General features: G+C 43.3%; 1 protein-coding gene across 1 annotated transcript; it reads right to left on the minus strand.

Moving 5' to 3' along the window:
• Nucleotides 1-6: 6 nt before the first annotated feature.
• Nucleotides 7-22,559, minus strand: fbxo11a (F-box protein 11a). Its single transcript, XM_062520345.1, has 22 exons — nt 22,273-22,559; nt 8,707-8,840; nt 8,041-8,122; nt 7,628-7,772; nt 7,294-7,423; nt 7,018-7,101; nt 6,796-6,928; nt 6,561-6,667; nt 6,306-6,417; nt 5,692-5,798; nt 5,364-5,501; nt 4,677-4,894; nt 3,517-3,697; nt 3,262-3,384; nt 2,982-3,067; nt 2,798-2,874; nt 2,485-2,628; nt 1,875-1,985; nt 1,677-1,784; nt 1,445-1,553; nt 1,258-1,356; nt 7-941 (listed from the first exon to the last, which is right to left on the minus strand). Exons 1-22 carry the CDS (start codon nt 22,358-22,360, stop codon nt 812-814), a joined length of 2,646 nt encoding a protein of 881 aa, XP_062376329.1. The 5' UTR covers nt 22,361-22,559; the 3' UTR covers nt 7-811.
• Between the last annotated feature and the right edge of the window lie 610 nt (nt 22,560-23,169).

The raw sequence follows: 23,169 nt of genomic DNA on the forward strand, positions 1-23,169 counted from the left end.
TTAAAAAAAAAAAAAAAAAAAAGATGAACCAAAAAATAAAAGAAAAAAAAGTGAAAAAGCTGAAGTGCTGGGTCATCTGTCCGTACTTGTACACACACACACACACGCTCACACACACACGCTTGTCCATACTTGTACACACAACAGGGCTGCTGCTCGGAGGGCCGGCGTCACACGCATCCACGGGTAATTCCACTTCCTGTTGGGCACCATCTCCCAAAGCGACTCGGGGACAGGGCTTTGGGGTGAGTGTGAAGGGAGGGGGGAGGGGGGCTAAAGGAATCTCTCTCTTTCTCTCCCTCTCTCTCCCGTATACCCCTCAGCCTCCAGGAGGGGAGGGTGGGGTGGGTGGTGGGGGAGGTGCTGAGCGCCGGTTACACACCCAGTTCTGCATGCTGACAGCTCCATCCCACTGGAAACCATTTTGTTTTTTTAAAAACTTGGGGTCGCAAGAAATGAAACAGAAAAAAAGCCAAGTCCACAGCAGAATGCATTCTTTTTTTCCCCCCACTATGACGTCTGTTTTGTTTTAAATATAAATGTCCCCTCTGCTTGCATTGTCCAAGTAGACATTTTCTCATCTTTTTTTTTTTTTTTTCTCTCATTAATTTTTACGTTGAACAAGTCCTGTGACGTGTAATTGTTTTACATCTAGCTTGTTAGGCCCTGTGAGCTGGGTTTGGAGCACGCGCATGATGGGCTGGGGAGAGGCGGGGTGTGTGTGTGTGTATGTGTGTGTGTGTCTGTGTGTGTGGTGGGGGAGCGGGGGAAGAGTCTTGGAGAGGCGTCAGGGGGCCAAGGCCTCGGGAGCTCAGTTGTGCTGCAGGGTGTTGGACTCGATGGGGGGCGCCGAGTCGTAGAGTGTGTCCGTGTCGTGCGTGGGCTCGCCGGCCAGTGTACACGGGTTTGACAACGTCCCTGCGCCGCAGTCACAGAAAAATCTGGCGGGAGAGAATTATTATTATTACTGTATTCTTGTGAACGCTTTGGCAATGCATCATATGGTTTGTCGTGCCAATAAAGCATATTTGAATTGAATTGACAGGGGAGCAGGTCAGTGACTATGGCACTAAAGTCAATCAGGAAAAAAAACAAACAGTTTTACTCGTTACTTTACTCAAAAAAATTCCACTTGTAATCAACTTAAAATGTTTATTTCACATTGAAAGTGTGAAGCATTAGGCCTTGTTCACTTTATTTGAGGACACCAATGGAACCACTTGCTAAACATCATTTGAGGTAGGGGAGGACACTAACCTATCATGCCTAATAAACTCTACATCGTGCCCTTGGTGGCACTTCTTGATGCAGTTCACACAGATGGCGTTGCGGTCTGTCGTGTTACAGGTGTGACACCTGTAATGAGAGGAGACAGAACGTGAGGCCGGGCCAAGTTCTGCCAACATTTAGAAGAGGTTGACCAGAAGAAGACAAGGGTGGTTACCTGTAAAAATCGTGCATTGGATAGCTGGTGTAACTGGAAATCTTGTACAGGCACTGACCTCTGCTGACAGCCTTCTCGATAGCATCTTGATTGTTCATTATTTTATTATCTGCGGAGATGGCGACAAGTGAAAGCAAGTAGGATATTATTAACGTGTGCTCACTCAAGAATTTGCACGTCTTAATGCTTTCTACATAAACATACATAGAAAATAATATCTTTGCTTTTTTACCTTTCATAGTAACATTGACACCAGATGCTAGAAACAACCCTCCGAAGCGATTATTGAAAATCTGATTGCCCTCTAACGTCGCCGTGGCATGATTTGTAATCTCGATACCTGTTCGGGAAACACAATGCCGGCTTTAACTTGCAAACCAATCATTTATCAGATGCAATTGACATCAAGTTTAATCTCATTCCGTCCTACCTGCGGCAAAGCCATCAAATATCCGATTTTTCCGTAATACGGGATGACTGTTGGTGCTAATAAGAACTCCGGCCTGAGCGTTCCTGAAGATGTCATTCTCCTCGAGCAAACCTGAACACACACACACAAAAGTATCAGTACTACTCCATCCAGCAGGTTTCTAATCTCTCCCACTAGATCTATTTGCTCCCTGTAAGTGTGTGCCAAGTCATTTTTGCAGACACATGAAGAGAAGAGGCTTGAATCTTCAAGTCAGAGAGAGGTCTCCAGACATGGGGAGGGCTGACTAGACCAGTTGAAGACTAGAGGGCACACTTATTCAAATTTGGCGAACAGTGACGAACGTTCGTGGTGAACACGTTTTTCTTGAACAGCTAAACAAACGATTCAGTGTTAATGCAATTACCTTTACAATTAAATGTTATTAGCTTCATCAAGCTCATGTCTAGTTCCACTGTATGTTCGGAGAGAACTACCTCCGCAGACTGTGTGTGATTGTTCGCAAATGTTCACCAAAAACTCGAGCCAAACGGAAAACTGCCGTTTGCTAACGTTCGCCTATGTTTTGATTTCGAATTCGATCGCACTTCAGGTCATCTTGGAAGCTCACCTCTTCCGCCGTTGAATATGCAGATGCCTCCATCCCTCCCGTCGTGGATTTTATTCCTCCGTAGCGTGGGGTTGCTGTCCGTTTTGATCCACACCCCGGCCATGGCATTGTCAAAGATCTCATTGTCTTCAATGAAACCCAAACCTGAGTTGAAGAAAAGTAAACATATTCATGACTGCGGCGATGGTAAAATGGCACAAAGCAAAAAAAGATTCTTTCTCTGAAAGACCAGAGGCAAGACTTTTTGAGCACTGACAAGAATGTTTGGGCTTCAAGGGAAAATAAATTCAGCGACTAACATGACAGTACTCACCAGAGTTGTAAACAAGGATGCCACCATTTTGCCCTCCCCAGATCTTGTTTCGTCTGATCTTGGGGTTACTGCCAGTTCTGTGTATCAAAGAAGAGCAGACAGGCATTAACAACGGATGGCAGCAAAACAGGTTATCTATGAGAAGTTCAAAATCCTCTATGACTGTTGCAGGGTCATCACGCACCTGATCTGGACACCAGAATACATATGATTGTAGATGTCGTTGTCCTCCAACACACCATGGCCGTTGTCATAGAAGTAAACGCCAACCTGCATGTGTACACACAAAAACAAATATTTAGCATGCAAATTCATAACGGCACAGCAGATAATTCCTTTGAATGAAACACAAACATTGGTATACACAGACACACACACAGACGACAGACACAGACACAGACGACAGACACAGACGACAGACACAGACGACAGACACAGACACAGACACAGACACAGACACACACCTGTTTGCCACTGTGGATGCGGTTCCTCCTCAGGACTGGTGTACTTCCTGTGGTCACCCACACCCCGGCTAGCGTATTGCTGTACACTTCATTCTCCTCGATCACACCCTGGCCCTTCTCATGCTTCAGAGACACAAAACAATCCATTTTCAAATTCTTACGACAAATGAAAAAACATGTCTGTCATACACAGCTTAGCTATGGTAAAGCATGCTGAAGAGGCAAACAGCATTTCTAGATTGCATGTTTACATACCACGTAGATGCCTCCGTGCTGTCCGTCATGGATCTTGTTGTGCCGGACAATGGGGCAACTGTTAGTCCTAATCTGGATCCCAGCTAAGGCGTTGCCATAGATATCGTTGCTTTCTATAAGACCCCGTCCATCGCCAAATATGTAAACTCCGCCTTGGTTCCCATTGAAGATGGCATTACCCCTGTGTATAGTAGACCAACTTTAGTCTTCCAAAGCATAAAAGTACCATTCATACTACTTGAACAAAACCAGACATGCTGTACTATACAAAATGGAAACACATAGGAGCAGGGCCATTCCTGTACATGAATTAAGCCCAGTCCTGGACTAAAGAAAGAAAAAAAAAAAAATATTGGACTAAACCTTGAACTAGGCATTGTTAGACCTGCCAACCTTGAATACTACCGACTCGCAATTAATCTTTTATTTACATAGCCTTTGATATACTGATGAAGTTCTCTGTTAAAGTTGTCTGAATTCACTCCACCGTTTGCACTATAGATCGTTCAAAATTAATGAATTTTTCATCACAGAATTTCGTTGTAGCCTACGTCTATTTATACATATGCAAGACGACAACACACGGTTAGCGGTCTAGTAGTGATAACGTTTGCAATATTAGAAGAAAACATGCTGCTACACTGCTATGCTAATTCACTCGTTTTGAATATATAATTTTAATGTATAACTTTAACTATACCAGCTGTGACACCCCTGTCTTCTGCACTTGCACACACTTTCACTTTAGAATGGCGTGAATGAGGGAGAACCGTGAACACACGTTTCAAAATAAAAGCGTGTTTGTTTATTTTCTGAATAGATGCATATTTTCCCCTTGGGATCTGCAATAGCATGGTCTCTAGTGAAATTAATTGACGTTGACATTGTAAATTATATATGGCTAAGGCTCTGTAGCTCAGCGGCAGAATCAACTTCAGTGACAACTTCACTGAAACTAACGAAATGTGAGATCACATGAAAATCTAGAAAAATCTAAAAAATGTTTAAATGGAATCGTACTTGTGTACTAGGAGGTCAAAATGCGTGCCCGCTACGCAAGATGCGCTCACGTTGGCAGGTCTGCATTATCCATGTACAAGAAATCAGACCTCAGTCAAGCATATACAACAGGGCAAAAAGGATAATGTTATTCTAAGCACCTGATGGTGGGGTCGCTGTTGGAGGTGATCCAGACCCCAGCAAAGTTGTTTGCATAGATCTTGTTCTCGATGAACTGGCCCCGGCCCTTCTCATGCACATAGATGCCACCGGTCTGACCGTGGTGGATCTCGCAGCGTACGACTGTGGGGTTGGCATAGGCCTTCACCTCGAAGCCCGCTATCCGGTTCCGGTGGATGTTGCAGCTCTCGAAGTAGCCCTGCGAGGGGGAGAGAGAGAGAGCGAGCGGTTTAGTTTGAGAGGTGCCTTTCTTTTAGGAAAGGGGGGGAGGGGGCATCAAACAAGTTGCTCATCCAAAACTTCAAAGTGACAAAACGGCACTGGGCGGATCTCCATAAATTTACAATTTACTCCTTTTTGGAGGAGTTGAATTTTCCGGCACAGGATTAAGACACTTATGTAACTGCTGTGGTGGAGGGGTCCGTCAGTGATGAGGATTAAGCCTCAGGATGGCAATGCTTTCCTCTTCAAGGCGATTAAGCAGTATACCATACACACACACACACACACACACACATACACAGACATGTCCATACACAGCCTCATGTCCACACACACACAAACACACACCCGCTTCTTGCATCTAATGCTTTCTGGATGAAGAGGCGGGAAGACGCCAATCAAGATCATAAAGACTAAAGTCGTTTGTTGTCCGCCACTGTACGCACCATGCCATGGTCAAAGGTGAACACGCCCACGTCTCTGCCGTGGTGGATGTGGTTCCGTCTGATGATGGGGTTGCCATGGTTTTTCACCCAGATACCAGCTAAAGCATTGTTGGAGATCTCGTTGTCTTCATATATACCCTAGAATGGGAGAGGGGGCAATTATTAGCTTACAAATGGTGTTCTGCTGTGGCCATTTAATTACACATACATTTAAACATACATTTGACTGAAGAAAGGAATTCAGAGCCCTTCACAATTCATACATTTATTTTTTTTTGTATGTATCTATAGGTTATTCTTCTTTCACACAAAGCAGAGCATATCTTACCTGTGCGTGGTCTGTGATGTATAGGCCAACGTTCTCACAGTCGCTGATGTTGCAGTGTTTGATGGTTGGACAAGCGCCCTGTCCGCTTACGCACACGGCTGAGCCCACTGCAGGGACACCAGGGCACACACACACACACACACACACACACACACACACACACACACACACACACACACACACACACACACACACACACACACACACACACACACACACACACACACACACACACACACACACACACACACACACACACACACACACACACACACACACACACACACACAGAGAGAGAGAGAGAGAGAGAAAGAAAGCTTTGGCACAGGGCTCACACCAGCATGTCACAGGGGATATGGCCAAAACACTCCCACTAGCATGCCCAAAAATCTGTCCTAACCAAATGCTCAAATGACACGGTATACCTGACGCCAATGAAACAGATCTGGGTTTAATGCAGAAGTTATATCGCACAATAAGATTATGGAGAAGAATTCAGTCTAGGCTTTATATGATCTGGTATTCCACTCTGGTCTACGCTTCAGACTGCTTTCAAACTTAAAATAGTCAAGGTCAGCTAGGACGGGCATAAAAAGAGTAGTTGTTATTCATACCGGTGCAGGTGCTACGGATGATACAGTGGTCGATGATGGGACTACAGTTGACCGTGATCTCCAGGCAGTGATGAGCGTTGTGGTGCTGAGCTGACTTGTCATCGGGGTTAAACTATAGAACAAGCAGACAGTCAAGACAGAGACAGACAGATCAGGATTCAGCACAGTGGCACAGTCTTATCTGCCTACTGTTTATTACCACAGACGAGGATAAAAACATTGATTCTGCAACACCAAATGATGTTCACAACCTACCTTTATGGTCATATAGCCCACATATGCGTCCTCGGATCCCTCCATAAACACAAATGTGGAGTCTCTTGTGTTTTCAATGATGACTTTATCAGCTACTTTGCCAGGGGCTAAAATTGGGGACAATAAATAATTGCGGTGTTAATTAAATTAAAGTACTTGTGCGTGCACACTACAGACGCAATTTATTTACAGACCAGGAAATGATGGTCATCTATGTCCAGGCCACACCACATACCAGCTCCTATCATTGTGATTGGTGACTCAATATAAATCCACTCATCCGTGTAGATCCCCGAATGGACAAATATCAGGCCATCAAAGTGGGCCTCCTGGACCCCTCCAAGGGCATCCTCGATGGTGTCGTAATACTGGAACAGCAAGACAGGGAGTGGTGTTAATTAACAAGTTACTGACCAGGACGAGCTTCAGATGACGACGACCAAACGCCACAACTCACCAGCATGTTCTCCCTGCCTTTGTATCTGGCTGGGTTGCTGTAGAAATGTTCGGCGAAGCCTGGCTTAACATGCGCTCCTTTGTACTGCACAAACAAACAAACAAACAAACAAACAAACAAACAAACAAACCCCAGTTAGTCGTGAATAATGTCACTAGAGCGCAACTGTGAAAACCTCCACCAGTAAGGCTCCACCTGGGTTTTAGATCACCTCCACAACTGAGGGACACTAGCAAGCTGATCAGGGCAAAACTAGGTGTTTAGGGGGACTCATACCAGCTGCTGAAAGCTCTCCTTCCAGGGGTTGGGCTGTTCGTACTCATCGGGGTTGATCTGGTAGAACTTTCCAGACTCGGGGTGCATCATGGGACGTGTGTACTCAAACACATCCATGTAAAGCCTCTTCCTGTAATGCGTGTGTACACACACAGAGATAAACACAAGGTAAGATAGTGAAGACATGGAGGAAGGGGAAAAGAGCTCAAAGCGTCATCATCATCTTCAAAAGAGGAAGAGAGATATGAGAAGAGATAAGCATCTGTAGATGTCAACATGTATGATGAACAAGTAAAGCAGAGTAAATGATAGCAACGTCACGCAGAAGCCTCACCATAGGATGGGGTCGTTGGCCAGCTCAGTGAAACGCTTGCAGACACAGGCAGCCCGACAGAGGTCCTGCTCCAACAGGTACGAGAAGATCTTCAGGACCACTTCGTCAGGTAGTCTCACCTGGAGATACTGCTCTGCTGGTGCGGCTGAGACAGGGAGGGGAAACATTCGATTGGACTTTGCAAACAAGGGATGACTCGTATGCTATCAATACCTATCGAAACCTTAATATTTATCACATTTTTTTTGCTGTTTGTTTAGTTTTTTATATCAGTACAGTTCCTAGACAGAGATTTTGCATTTAAAGGAAGAGTGGATTGTAATAGCAGTAGCAGCACTGGTTTGATGTTTGGTGTAAATTGTGAGAAATCTTTTTTTGTGTGTGACACTAACACATTAACCCTAGCTCCTTACCTGGCAGGTCTTGCGATTTTCCACATACTCTGGCACGTTTGGCTCTGTGACCAAAGTTCTCTGTGGTTGAAGTCGAGGCACCCTGCAAAAACGCAAAAATATGATTAGCTACCCATCACCTTATGTTCCTAAAAGTTCAGCCTACTTGGACTGACACGGCCAGGCCTTCTCTTCAAAACAGAATTCAAGAGGTGAGGAAAAGTCTGTGCGACGTTAACGGATTCAAAATGGTGCAGGTGCTGACTGATTTTGTCGGAACCAAATTAGGCCATTACCTCAAATGGCCTTTATCTAAATGTCAGTTGGTTTTAATGAAGCGGGGACTCCAAATGAGTTAAATAACAGATTGAAACATCACCTTTGCAATGAGGGAGATAAATCACCATGGCAGCTAGGCCTGGCTCTCCCTCAGACACTAGCAGTAATGAATTCAGGAGGACGGGGAGAAGGGGGGTGGGGGATGGGGGATGGGGGGGTTAATTCCGCTCTCCATGTTATCAAAGGGCCTTCAGGACTTCACATTTATCTGGGGCCAGAATATGTTCAAAACGGATATTTCAACCATTAAAGGCTACAAATGGTTTGCGGATTTGTAATCCCTGTGCAGCTAACACAGAAGCTAGTTGGAGCGGGACTATAGTGGCCTTTGCCTGAACTTAGACTTGCCTCCATGCTCGTTTTGCTCATGGGACAGGCTGTTCTCTTCGGTAGCAGTGACTTTCTTCGTAGCTGGTACGGACTATTTTGAGCTGCCGGATTCCCAGATTCCTCTGCCACCATATCTGCCGGAACCTCTTCATCTGTGAACAAAAAGCATGAAAGCTCATCCTGCGTGTTCGACAAAGATCTGATGATCATCATAGCGCTCCATAGTTAGGTCTTAACCTCGGTGTAGTCATGACTGGTGTAACTCCATCACTCATTCATCAAGCTAAAAACCAAACAAGCACGTGTATGGCTTTGTCACAGAAATTCTTACAGACGCCAAACAGAACATTTACATGATGGATTTTTTTTTTTACATTTACCATGTCAATGTTTGTCTACAAAATACACCGCAACATCGAAAAACATTATCGGTGCGAACCACAGAATCACGTTGCGAATGCAACATAAAAACTATCCTTCCCATCAACGTTAGCAGTTTCGCAAAACCTGAAATTTCTCACTTCCTGGTCGCTTCTTTCAAATTCAAGGATGCACGGAAAAAGGTTGAAGGAAAGTTAGGCTGGCCAGCCAAGTAGAACTAATTTCTTCAATCGACCAAAGGAACAGGACGAGATTCTGAGAATGCAGTAGGAGACGGAAAGGTAATAGCATTTAGCCCAGTTGAGGCATTGCCTGCAATATGCCAAATAGAACTGCAGCAAGCAAGGACCAAAGTAGCCTCATATTTTCTTTTGAGGTAGAACACTATTGACTCCAGGCTTCAATGCATGCTTGTTTACATCAAATACAATCTAAAGTACAAGTAACATTTGCCTACTGCCCCCATCAATGCAAATCAAACTTGATTAGGCCATGTTGGGGTTTGTGGAAAGAAAATAAGCTGTTTTACTAGTAGTCTTGGACAGTATGCATAGGTCACCATGGTCATATTAAGATTTTCAGATGAATTCACAAATAAAAAATTACATTTTGCAAGATACTTAATATATACAGGCTAAATGTAAATATGGAGATGCATTACGTTGCTGTCAGTTGTCAGTCATTCTTAATCTTTGCACAAGTTACTGGTGCACTGGCATAATTGTGAGCCTAAATTGTTGTCTGTACTCTACTGTAAATGTTTGAACAAGTGCTCCTGGAAGTTTGCGTAGAGCCCTTCTAACAAACCTGGTTGGTAGTCCATTATTTTCCAGCACATATTGTACATGCATTCAATTGGACCCAAACTGGACTACTCTGTGCATGCTTCACAATTCTCCTCCAGGGCTTTCACCCAGATGTAACAGAAAAAATAACTGTCACTCACTACAAGGCATAGCGTAAAGAGTTAAGCATACAGCATGCACAAAATGTACAGAGCTGTCCAATTCAATTGTTTTGGTTTATGACATAAAAGGTCAACTGGAAAGAACCTAATACAAACAAGCTGAAAAGGGGCATATCTTAGCGGAGTCAGACATACTTCAAATCAACAAAACAATTCTCCTCCCGTGCTTGCATTCTGGAACAAAGGACAGTGGCCCAATTAAATGTCGCTGTCGACTTACAACCAAACAGTAGCTCAACTTAACTGTGCATAAACATACTGTGTGCTTCAATAGAGGAAACTCTTACAGTGCTCTGCAACGCTCAACCCCCTCAGTTCTTGCCGTGGAGTGAGTGTGTGTGTGTGTGTGTGTGTGTGTGTATGAGTATTTCAAAAGCAGCCTTCCTGAGGCCCCTGACTGACAGCAGTAATATTTGCCCACATTCCTTCCCTGCACAATGGCAGTTATGAGTAAGTACCGCCCACACTGCCTGTCAGTGACTGGGAGGGCTCACTCCTTCAGCCCCAAGGACAAATGTCTGCCGCCCCCACCTCCTCCAGACACACTCACGCACAAGTGGCCGGGTCATCGCGGGCCTATCCACGTGCCTTCACCTCAATAACAGGGCAGCGACGGTGTGTGTGTAAACACTGCAGACCTTGTTAAGAGAGTGAGCCACGCCGTGGAGAGGACTTCAAGTAAGGCGTGTGTAAGCCATCAGGATCTCTTCTCTTGACACAAAGCACTTTTGCATCATTTCTCATTGCGCGAAAAAGAACTCTTCAATGATCGGGTGGGAAAGGACAAGTGTTTCTGTAGATGTCCTCATCGAGCGCTCCAGGCCAGGGTGAGACACACACAGGCACGGGACTGCAGGGGTTGGATTTCCCAGCTCTTCCCCCCTGAAGAAGCCCTTCATGCCAGCTGGAGGCCCCTGCGTCGCTCGGCAGCTGCGTGGGGAGAAGCAGGTGAGGGGCAACCCTAAAGGGCGCTGTAGAGGCCCAGGGGTTGTTTTTGGAGAGAGAGAGAGAGAGAGAGAAGGGGGGAGAGAGAGAGAGAGAGAGAGAGAGAGAGAGAGAGAGAGAGAGAGAGAGAGAGAGAGAGAAGGGGGATGGGGGCCAGTGGGGGTAGTAGTCTGGACACTACACTGGCATGCCTTTGATGACCGCAGAGTGCTCAGCTCGGCCTGACACCTATCCTTCAACGTGCCGGGTCACTACCTTTAGAGAGCGGTGGCAGGACGAATGTCCGCTCTCATTCACCTCCCTTCAATCAAAAGCAGACAGAAGACAGGCCAGTTGGCCACTTCCGTTCTCACACGGGCCCATATGTGCTTCTGATGTGACGGCCAACTGCAGCAGCTGGTAATGGAATGTGGTTAATCACAATCAAGCGAGAGCTCATCATAACAATGAGCCTAATGTAACAATAAATCCACTTGATGAGGGGTTAGAAAATGACTAAGTGCTGGTGCAATTAGTGCTCAAAACACTCGGTCTGGGGTATAAATAGGCTACTTGTTTTCCTGAGAACCCCTTGATAAATCTCATGGCAAAGACAGCAAGGCAATGAGGATCAGAGGAGCTGCAGGCCTTCACACTACTACCATTGCCATGCCCTGGCAATCCTCTGCACAAACAGCACTGTACTCGATGATGATTAGGCCATTTACACAATTACGTGTGTGAAGGGGAGTTCTGGCCTTGATTGTGGGATAGTGTTTGCCATTGTTGTTTCCATTCTATCTCTAGCTCCTGTACTGCCTCACGATCCCATCAACCAGTGGGGTAGGAACACCCATCACTCTAATCATCCATTAGCACCTCTGAACAATGGGGCAGCGGCCTCATTAAACAAGATGCCATACAAAAACACCAAGTGGGGGTGACAAAAGCATCGGAATCATCACAATAAAAACGGCTTGCTTGCTTTAAATTCTCACAAATGTTAATTTCCCTCTTTCCCCGTCTTGTCGGTGAAACCAAAACCGCCTGTGCGCTGCGCTTCCTTCGGTGAGAAATCATTTCACGGAGGACAAAACTCATCAGACTGGGAGGAGAGAGCTGATGAACTCCGGCTCTGCCTCTCTGCAGAGCTAACAGAGAGAGCAAATAAGAGTCCAGAGAGGGAGGTGGGGGGGGGGGGGGTTAAAACATGTCTAGGCCTACTCTAGCAGACTTGCGGCCATTTTGACTTCATTGAGACCATTTGCGAGCGAGAGAGGAGACACGAGGCCACCATGCCTCCGAGCTGCCCGCTATCAGAAATCAATGTAATTACTCAGGAGAGGCGCACGCCTAACCAGGTTAAAGCGCCATACGGTTTCAACAAGGTCGCTCGCTAAAGTGGACGAGGTGACCCCGTTTTTTTTTAAAGTGCTGAGCTGCACCTCTGTAGGAAGCGGCTGATGATCAAGGAGAGGCGAGCACACAGCTGTTCCGGACTGAAAGGGAATCCCCAAATAAAATTTGCATTCCTATTTCCAATCTAACACCCTTTACAGGCCTGCATGTTTCCAGTCCACTGGAGATGTGCTGCATTCCCTGCTCCATACAAATCACAAAATGAATCCTTAACTGGGTACAGTCATTCCAGGCTATTCTCTACTATTTAAGAAGTAAAATAGCCCATATATATATTTTTAGTAGTGTAATTTCCTTCCTTGCCTTATCTATAGTCAAATAAATTCCATAGTAAGCATTCTCAATGGAGAGCTTGTCCGGCTCCCTCTTTAGAATGTTGTAATTATGCAAAATGCCATAATTCCATCCAGTCTGGTTCACGCTTGCCTGCATCCTGGAACGCCGACTGCACAGCAACCGGCTGCCATCGCCCGGAGAGGGGACGGGCTGCCTTGGTGTCACTGCTTGGGGTTAAAGCCAGTGGGATAAAACAGTAAGCCGTAAAGAAGCATCCCAGACAGCTGCCTAACCTCTGACCACTACAGTGCAGAAAAACGCAAACCTAAATCATTGCCGTTAACAGAGCAATGGCAGAGAGAGAGGGAGAGAGAGCAAGATAGAGCGAGGGAGAGAGGGAGAGAGAGAGAGAGAGATAGAGAGAGAGAGAAGAGGAGAGAGAGGAGAGGAGAGAGCAACCACAGCAGACGAGGTGGCTCGCTGCCAGGCACTGGAAAGCAACACCACTTCACGGAGAAAGAAAGTGAAAGCAGACAGTGGTGAGGGAACAACCGAGTCAAGCAGTGATACACTGAAGCGCTTAGCATGCGTGAGTCACTGGTACACTACACGGCAGGGTACATTGGCCAAAAGGGTATGGGGATGGGTTTAAAGAGTAAGCACTGGTGTGAATGAATCAGACGTCAAAATGGCCACCACAACTGAGAAGGGAAACTTCTAAAAAGGGATGACTTTGACGTACCAGAATCCAACCCTCACACTAGAAGTCATCAATTACCAGGCAATTCTCTCAGGTGTTGCCCAGAGTTGCAGATTATAACACACACAATTGGTGTCTAACTGCACCTTTAAGGTTAACCTAAACATAGAACTGTGCAATAAATTAAATTAATCAATTAATAGTCAATATGACAATTAACAATACATTGGTAATGTACTGCTTTCCTGCATTCTGTTTTGCAACAATGTTCTCATTTCATGCTAGTTATAAATCCAGGTGAATTACCTCTAAAATACAACTGAACCTATTGTTCCCTTTTTTATTAAGTTTAGAAAATGGATAGTGTATCACTGAGTAATCATATTACATAATCATGATCTCAATGATTCAAATAATCATGATGATTTTCCCCATAATCGATCAGCCCTACATAAACACACTCCACCTGCAGACACATTACTCATTTGCTCACTTGCTATTCATCCAGTCCTTGCATTTAATAGCAGCCAAACAAATCACTGAATGCAGATCTGAGAGCCAAATCACGGGATACAAACAAGCATGTATACTATCCACCGTACATACATTTTTTGAACTCCTGCCAACTTCCACAAAGGCTTTTGACCAACAAGATATAGGACTCTACGTATAGCAGACATTTCATTCACATAGGGCATCGCCCTAAGTAAGTTGGAAAGTTAGGATTGAAAGGTTACCTGGCTGGGAAATTAAGATATCACAGTTGTTGACTTTATGCAACCACTAGCCTACTAGATTCAAAATAAAGCTGACAGCAGCTCAAACAGAAGGGAATCATGCAATGCTGAAGTGCAACGCAGACATAGCAAAACAACCCAGACATCCTTTCCAAACCCGCTCAGCATCCAGTGTGTGGACAAAAGAAATGTCATCTTCTAAAACTACCCATTCAGTTAATTATGACTGACACCACGGTGTCTGCGCTGAGGAGAGAGATGATGAAGCAGAACACACAAAAACACTCTTTTCCAGGCCAGGCAGCGCTTAGCTTCCTGCAGCAAAAGTGAAATTGCATTCCTGACCCATATTAAGAACAATGACATGGCATTACTTCTAACCCACTTTCAATGTTTTTTTAAAATAGCAATCATCCATACAGGATGATGATGACTCGAGATTTTTTACAAATCATCTGCTTACCTCCATGTATACGACTAATCAACAGAAACTCGAATTCAGAAGAGTCCTAATACTGTTCCACCTGTCTGTCCCTCACTAATACTGGAGCAGATGTACCAAAGCAGGAGACACATACACCAGGCAGACTCGGATCATCGGACAGAGATGTACGGGCGACGCGATCCAATTTTACCTGAAGGCGAGCGGGAGGCCATCATGCAAGCAGGCGATCGAGAGACCATGCAAACCCCCCACCGATGGATTCACCAAACGTCAGCCTGTTGCTCAGGCAGCAAAGGTGCTCTCCCAGGCTACTCGTCCAGTAACCACTACAAACACTACGCACCACACCACAGCACAACACAGGGCTTCATCACAACAGAGACAACAGAGGGACTCCACGTTAAGCATACGCATGCATCACCTGGGAATTTGGTGATTCTCAGTGACCGACCTAATGAACTACCTAACAGGCATCAAAGTCTGCATTCACCGCGTATCATTCAAAGCACAATAGAGCCAATAGAAGTTCTGGGGTGCCATCAAAACATCATAGTCTGTGAAAGCTATCCCTCATACAAAATGCATGATTCCGGGCAGTTGGGTATATTTCGAATCAATCTTTTTTTTCTGGTATAAGAAAACTGAACACAAAAAGTTAAATATTTCAAAAACTCCGTCCTTGAGGTCTTGCTCTCGTTCGATCAGGCTTTGTCTCTCAATGTGAGGAGATGTAGTCTCCGCAGCTGCCCCGTGTGACAAAAGCAGGCAATCCTCCAAGAATGGACGAGCAGAAAACAGAAGACGGTAGGGCTTGAAATGACAAAGGGGCTTGGTGCTGTGCAGAGCCCCTCCGTGGCTCCCTATTGTTTTAGCCACAGGAGAACCTCATAAAGCTGATCAATGAGAGGGGAGGTGCGTGCACTGAGGGCTCTGCTACCACCTACAACTGAATAGACCTCTCGATCTCCCTCTCTCTCTTTCATTCTGTGTGTGTGTGTGTCAACAAGATTTTCTGAAGGGACACTGGTAAGACAACATCAAACAAATCAATAACAGTTCATATCATTCCACTTCTGACACAGGTCTGCTGAAATATTTCATAGCAGACAGTAATTCTAACTTAAAATACATGCAACTGCGTAACAAGTCAGTGAACTACACATGTCTTGTAAACAGTGACTATTATGTGTGGCTATTTGACCTGACATCTAGCTTGCACATGCAAACAAACACTTGAGCATTAATTGGTTAATTAATTGGTTCTTACAATTACATATTTTGGATAAGCTTAACTGTTTTCAGTGAGTAATGAATGACAAAATAACATTCAATGTAGCTACCATAAAGAAACTGTAGCTACAATTTCATATGCTGCAGCTTCATTTATTACAATCTTGCACCGCCGAGTTCAAAAAACATAAAAGTAGCCAGATTTGTGGATACATTGGCTCTACGCAGTTTAATACTCCTGCAGAAATGGCTCTCTGTTGAGTCTAGCATCTACCTAAGTGGCATAGGCCTACACTCTGTTGAGTATGTCAGTGTAGCTCTGTACTTCACCACACTGGTCGGGGACACGTAAACAAACAATGTAGAGGGACATTACATAGAAAATATTTCTTATTTGTAGGGATGCACAATATTGATATACATATGTATTAGAGCCCGACCGATATGGGATTTTGAGGACCGATACCGATATCGATATTTGAGAGTTTCAATAGCCGATAACCGATATATCGGCCGATAATCATTTTTAACCAACATAATTTAAAAACTTTCTCCTATAAAATGTTGATCAAGGTGGGGCGCTATCTGTTTAAATAGGCCTAACCATCTGGTTTCCTAATAAAACATTCTTACACAGTATTTTTTTTAATTAAATAAGTGTGGTCTTTTCACCTTTGATAACCACCATTGCACAAAATATTTTTTTTACTTTACCTTTAACCTTTGTAAACCATGCTTGGTGTAAACACCTTCGTTAAAATGCAAAAAAATTGAAGACTAACAAAGGAGTATGTGAGTGTTTGGGAATTAAGGTTAGCTCTGAAGACTTGTCTCATATGCTCACATTTATTTTGTGTGCTGTCTTCGTGAGCTTAATGTAACAGTTTACACTCACTGACAGCACTGACAGGACCACCATGGACAGTCTGAGCGATCTTTGTGAACAAGTCAACAGCAGCTTAATAGTTTTAGCAAACAGAGGTGTTTTTAAGGATGCATCATACTACTTCCACCGGCTAAATTCCACTAGCTAAATCAAAGGTCCTTCATTAGGCTACTCCGCTTTAACTCTCTATGGCTAAATGTTGGCGCTGCTAATTTAGCTCCCCTTATGATCAGAAAATGAACGGGATGACGGTCGGGAACAGACAATTAGTGCTGCTATCAATATCCTCAGTATAACCACGTTTATGTTTGACAAATACAACAACATTCAAATTAGCCTCCATCACACAACCACCAATGCTAACGTTCAATTTGTTTTTAGCTTTGGACTTAACATTGTGACCAGTGGCTCTAAGATTAACGTTAGCCTACAGCAGTAAAAATCAAGCATGTCCGATAAACATTCTTGCATTTATTTAGGCTTTTAGAAGAAATGAGAATTACATTTCACGTGAAAATCATCCTACCATGAACACTCAAACCACTTCAGAAAACTATGACACGCAACGCAAACTGCAATTTGTTGCCGTTGTTTAGGAAGTAGAACTAACTAGTCAAGCAGAGTGCGTGTCTTGCAGTAAGAAGATGCGCCCTCTGGTGGAATACCACGTAATTACAACACTAGAAATGTGAATGGAGGATCAATATTCGGGTTTCCTTTATTTAATTAAAAAATATTTATCGGCCGTTATAAAATATTTATCGGCCGATACCGATAGTTTTGAAAATGCCTAATATCGGCCGATAATATCGGCCGGCCGATATATCGGTCGGGCTCTAATATGTATACATACGTTTATACATTCATTTTGCAAAATGTCTTCAGCTGTGAGGTTAATACACGGGTGGAGTTAATATGGTATTAATATGCTTTTGATTCCTTAAACTTGCATAAAACACCGTCCTGCGGCTTATACACAATGGGGCTACAAGAAATGACTGTAATGATCAAAGTTATCAATACCATTCAATGAAACTGAAGGTCATGAGCGACAGTCAGAGTAGCAACTTTGTTCAATTACCAACAGTTCAAACTATGCAACACTTTGCTTCACTACCTCTGCTTTAGTCACAAGCTTCCCTCTTCCACCTTCCAGCTACACACACTCTCTCTCTCTCTTCGCCCCTCATTCACTACACACAGAGTTTTTCTTAAAGGAGAAACACATCACTTTTATGACAAAACACTTCAGATTTTTTACTTTTAGTTTGTTGCTGCTGTACCATGAAGGAGAGGCCTATTATGAGTGATAACAGACTTGGGTAAAATGACTAGACTACACTACAGTTGGGGATAGATCATAGGATTTAGGCCTAGACTATTATATTTTCAGATCAAAGTGACATTTTTTGAGAAAGTAAGCATAAAACAGAGATAATCTCATGCTGCGAAAATTGTAACAAGATTTTCTTCACATAACCCCCTCTGGGCCTCTATCTAACAACACAGTCACCGCCTCACCATGCTGGGATGGTCACTAACACTGTATTTAACATCAAGCCAAGGCTTTATGACCTGTAAGCAACTTCTCACAATTTGTCATAGGACTGCTTTTAAAACAGTGGATTTGGTGTATCGTTACACACCCCTAATAAACACCAGACCATATTACCTACATAGGCCTCTAACACACCAATTGCTAACACAAAGACAAAAAACAATGTGTGATAGAAATGTGTGAGCCTTTACCAAAAATGTGTTCGCTATCATTAACATAATCTTGTTAATGCTGCTGGGCAACAAACCAAAGAGTCCTAAAGGCATGCATCTAATAATGATATCCGCTTTAAAAGGTCCTCAAAGAACACATAATATCATTGCCATCTTTTAATCAACAAGGACCCTAAGCTTACATTTAACAATGGCGCTTAATTCATCATTCATCATAAATTTCAATGACACTGAGTGACATTATCTAAACTCTAACAACTCTGTCACCAAAGTACTGTCATTTCAGCCTTCATTATCTGAGGATGATTCCAGTTCATCTGCATAATCCATGGTCTCCACTTTTCACGCAACAACAACGGTCTTAAAATCACAGTTAACAATTAATTCAATGAATGAAGAGTCTATCAGGATAGGTGTTGATGGGTCAACTACTAGACCAGCATCCAGTGAGCATGACCCTAATCCAGCCTAATTTTACATGGCTTCCTTTGGAGTGATTAGCCAGTTAGATTACACAACCAAATGACAACTCCATTTCAAAATATATACTTCCACCCATTCCTAATTATATCAATCAATGCCTGCACTATTTCCAGAACATGGACCGACATTGCACTTTACACAAAAGCTCATATACTTCAATATAGCAGTCAGTATGACTCCAGGCAGACACATATATAACCTATTTGGTAGGTATTCATACCTAATCTCTGGTGGCGGTTAGGGCCACTAAAGTTCAGCTAATGTCTTGATTCCTTTTTAATTTCTAGATTTCTTTATTGCCGAGAGTCAATTGCTCTGATTCACTGATCACCTGCATAAGACTTTTTGCCATTTTGTAGCCTAACCTTAATCCACATTACCTTCTGAGCAGTGCAAGGATCAGTCAGTTGCATGCCAGAGACAACCCATCAGTGGCTGAGAAAGCGGCTGTTTTGTCAGTGTTAGCCCCTTGGTTGGGGACGGCAAGACGCGCCACTTCAACAAGGGCTGAGAGTGGGAATCAGGGGACTAAAATCAATATCAAAGCGGGCTAGCCTACACACAGAACTGAGTGCACACCTAGTCTACCAAAGAGACATTAAGGAAGTCATCAATGCCTGAAGCCTTTTTAGATGGACTTCATCAAACAGTAGCCTGTGTGATCCTCAACACCATGTGTTCTCTGTCACACAGTAGCCAGTTTAAGGCAACACATTTTTGCCAACATCAGTCCCTTCAGAAGTTCTGAAATGTTAAATTCATATGTGTTTGTTTAGCTGATGTTTTCATCTCAAGAGACTTACAGCACCAGGCAGTCAATAGGACTGCATGACTTGGCGAATGACAACTGCGATAACTGTGCGGCTCTAGCAGCAACACATCTCATCAGAATGCGTGTTTACTATGAATTAAACCAAAGGCTGAGGGCACTGCCATTAGGATATGTGAGCAACACTATTCACCAGTATTCCACACACAATTAGGTGTGCATCACAAAAGAAAATCTACAAATGGGCATACGCAGCATTAGACACCAAGCTCACTTAAACGTTGACATTAACACATGCTGTCACGAACGAGATACAGCCCTGTTTGAATTACAGAAACATAGGCCTAACCTTTGCGTATTTGAAAAGATTATACAACAATCTACTACCGATTTCCCTCTCTTCAAACCATAAACCACAATTCATTTTCCTCACCCTAAAAATACCCATTACATAGGCCGGGCCCTACTTGACAGCTGTATGTAATCCTGTCAAAACTGAGCATGGCTGGAAAAGAACACAGGACCATAACGTCACAATGAGGGTTCCAGTTTTGAGAGTAGAGGACTCATGTATATTCAAATTAGTCTGGCCTATCCCAAAGGATGTATGAAATTCAAATTTGCATGATAAGCAACCAGGGAAGAAAGACTGCTGGGGAGGTACCTACCCTTCATCACCATAACCTTCTTTGTATGATCAATGTATACCAGTGACAAAATCACGCGTTATTTTGGTCTGTCATTTGACTGAACAAATGCCACACACCAACGAGGTGACATGTTACACTTGTAAAAACAACAATCTGCAAACAGATATCACACTTTGTATATATATTTCAATATGGAAACTATACACACCCTGAGGGACAAACAATATGCCAATAGCCCACATCTGAAACCCTTTACACATAACTTACACTCCAAGAAAAAGGTTTGCTTCTTGCATAACGTGCTTGCCTTCAGTTGCGACTGAAAGGAGTGAGTTAGGTCATGAGATTTTTTTTATTTTTTTTAAGGTTTTCTCACAAATGTTTACACACAGTAGGTCTAACCATTGGCTAGCGGGCACCAATTTGCGTTTGATCAAGTTGTGTATCATGCACAAATATCTGTCTAGGTGATTACTATCCAACATTACCTGTAGCCTACCATTTTGAAATAACACAACCTTTTAAGACGAGTTATGACAGACTTTCAGCAGCTATAATTGCGTATTTGCGGACACTGTATAAAAACATACAACAGTCTAATTCCCCGTGTGACATTAATGTTAGGCTATTTGCAAATAATAATTATCAGAAGTTGTGACAGACACCTTACTTTTAAAAGTAGCTAAAGAGTAATACAATTAGCGATTCAATTTGATTAAAATAACCATAACATTTGTTTGACCAAACATTTAGTTACTGGAAGTCAGCACAGCTTCTCCAGGTTAGATCATTGCTGACGTTTATTGGCACCCAAAAGCAACGTTAGCAAATTAGCTAACGTACGTTAAGTGAAAACTGATTAATGTAACGATACGACTAAATGCACAACATATGTGACTGTTGTGTTAACTAGCTACTTGGCAATGTGGCAGACAATAGGCAAACTTGAATTAAATGTGTCTAAATAAACAATGCTAAATGACAGAAGAATTAACGTAAACCTTAGCAAACATAATGGTGGCCAGCTTCTGCGTGTTCCGTCAACTATCAGAAGTTAGCCATCCTAGCTGACCGACGTGAGCTAATAACATTAAGTGGCTAAAATAACGTTAGGTGACAGTGTTGTTCCATGTTATTAGGCAACTTTCGGTAACCAGAGCGTAAATGGGTTAGCTGCGTGTTGCTTAACGACTGATTGTCGTTACCTAGTTTGATCATTGCACCGGTTGGGCATGCTAATTCGTTAGCATAGTAAGTTAGCAGACTGATCAACGTTACAGCAGTGCGAAATGTTTGACTAGCATAGAAACTAATGAGTCAATCCATCAAGTCGTTAAGCTATTTAAGTTGACGTTACAGACACTGTGCATCACCCAACAAAAAAAACAACAAACGTCCGCTCTGAAACCTAGTTCACGTAACTGACCAGACCACTGCTTTTCCAATTATACTTTTACTCCATCCTCGCTAAAAAATGGCAGCTCTTTGCTCAGACCCAGCGCAGTAAAAGCAGATTTTCAATGGCTACAGTTCGGCGGCTAGCATATAGCTTCTAGGGTTGCGCACCAGCTAACATTAGCAATAGGCTAGGGCAGGTCTACGAGCCAATGTTACTGTTCATAACCATTCAAAAAAGGAAAGATTTGAGGAACGCTGTATATAGTTACTTGAAAGTTCAAACTGGTGAATGAGAAAGGTGCAATTAAAACACATAAACATTAATCAGAAAAATGCCAGATCAGTAAGGATTAAGAGCAAACCAAGCCAAACAAAGCGCGGCCTACGCTAACGTCCGATTATGGAGAAGCCTCGGTGTTTCCTACTGACTCTAGATTAAGATTAATGGTTTGTCAACCCGCAATATGCACACATTGTAATGTATAATCTGTACACACATGACAAGACACAATCTGTCAAAGTACTTAAACTGTTAAATTCCGAATCAGACATAAAGCAAAATGTTAAAATATGTGCTGGTTTGGCTACCTCTTTCCTGGTTGTTCCTTTCCGGCTGCACCGGGCGCGGCCTCGACACTCGCCTGGGTCTTCGGTTGGTAGCTCTGACGGAGTTCATTTGAGGGTTTTAGAATTTGAAAGAAAACAGAACCCTTGCCTATGATTAAGACCAAGCTCAATTTTTGAAGTGAAGATTAGAAAAGGTATAACATTGCACTAAAACGCCCCGTTGTAAATTTAAGGAAGATTTGATCAAAGTGTTTTTCCTAACACTACCCCCGTAACACTCCGCTCAACCCAATCTTAGCCTTGCAGGAGGAGCCATTTACTCTGAAGCACCAAAAGACTGAAAAAAAAAATCACATGGGAAGATTCTCCACCAATTGCAAAGCGCAATTCATGCTCCTCTCTGGCGACTGCAAATAAAAACGAGACCCTTGGATCATCATTCTCGTGAGATTGGGACAGAAATAAAATGCAGAAATATTGTGGGACCATGTCAGTCAGGTATGTTGGTTTTGTCTGAATGGTAAACTAGCCTGTAAAAAAACGTTGCAACGCCTTTTTCGCCTCTTTCACGATGTGAAAATACCGGAAACTGGCCATACAAACAGTTACAAGGGGAGTCATCTGGTTAAATCTGTGGACAGGTTCTGACCATTGTTTAGGTGTCTCACATTCACAGGGTCTACTCGAGATAGTGTTGTTGAGTGTGCTTTGTTCATGTACAATTAGGCAGGTGTTGAACGAAATAAGCTGCTGTTTATCTTGTTATAACACGTTAGACAAGAAAATATGCTCATATTTCAAAGCCATACTGAAAACCTGAAATTAGCTCAAAGAATGTCTGCCATTTGACAGCAAAGGTTCACATAATGTGGATCAGCTGATTTAGCAGCGTAACTTTGGTGGATGGCATGGCATGCG

The sequence above is a fragment of the Sardina pilchardus genome, chromosome 18, assembly GCF_963854185.1.
Source record: "Sardina pilchardus chromosome 18, fSarPil1.1, whole genome shotgun sequence".
NCBI classification, from domain to species: Eukaryota; Metazoa; Chordata; class Actinopteri; order Clupeiformes; family Clupeidae; genus Sardina; species Sardina pilchardus.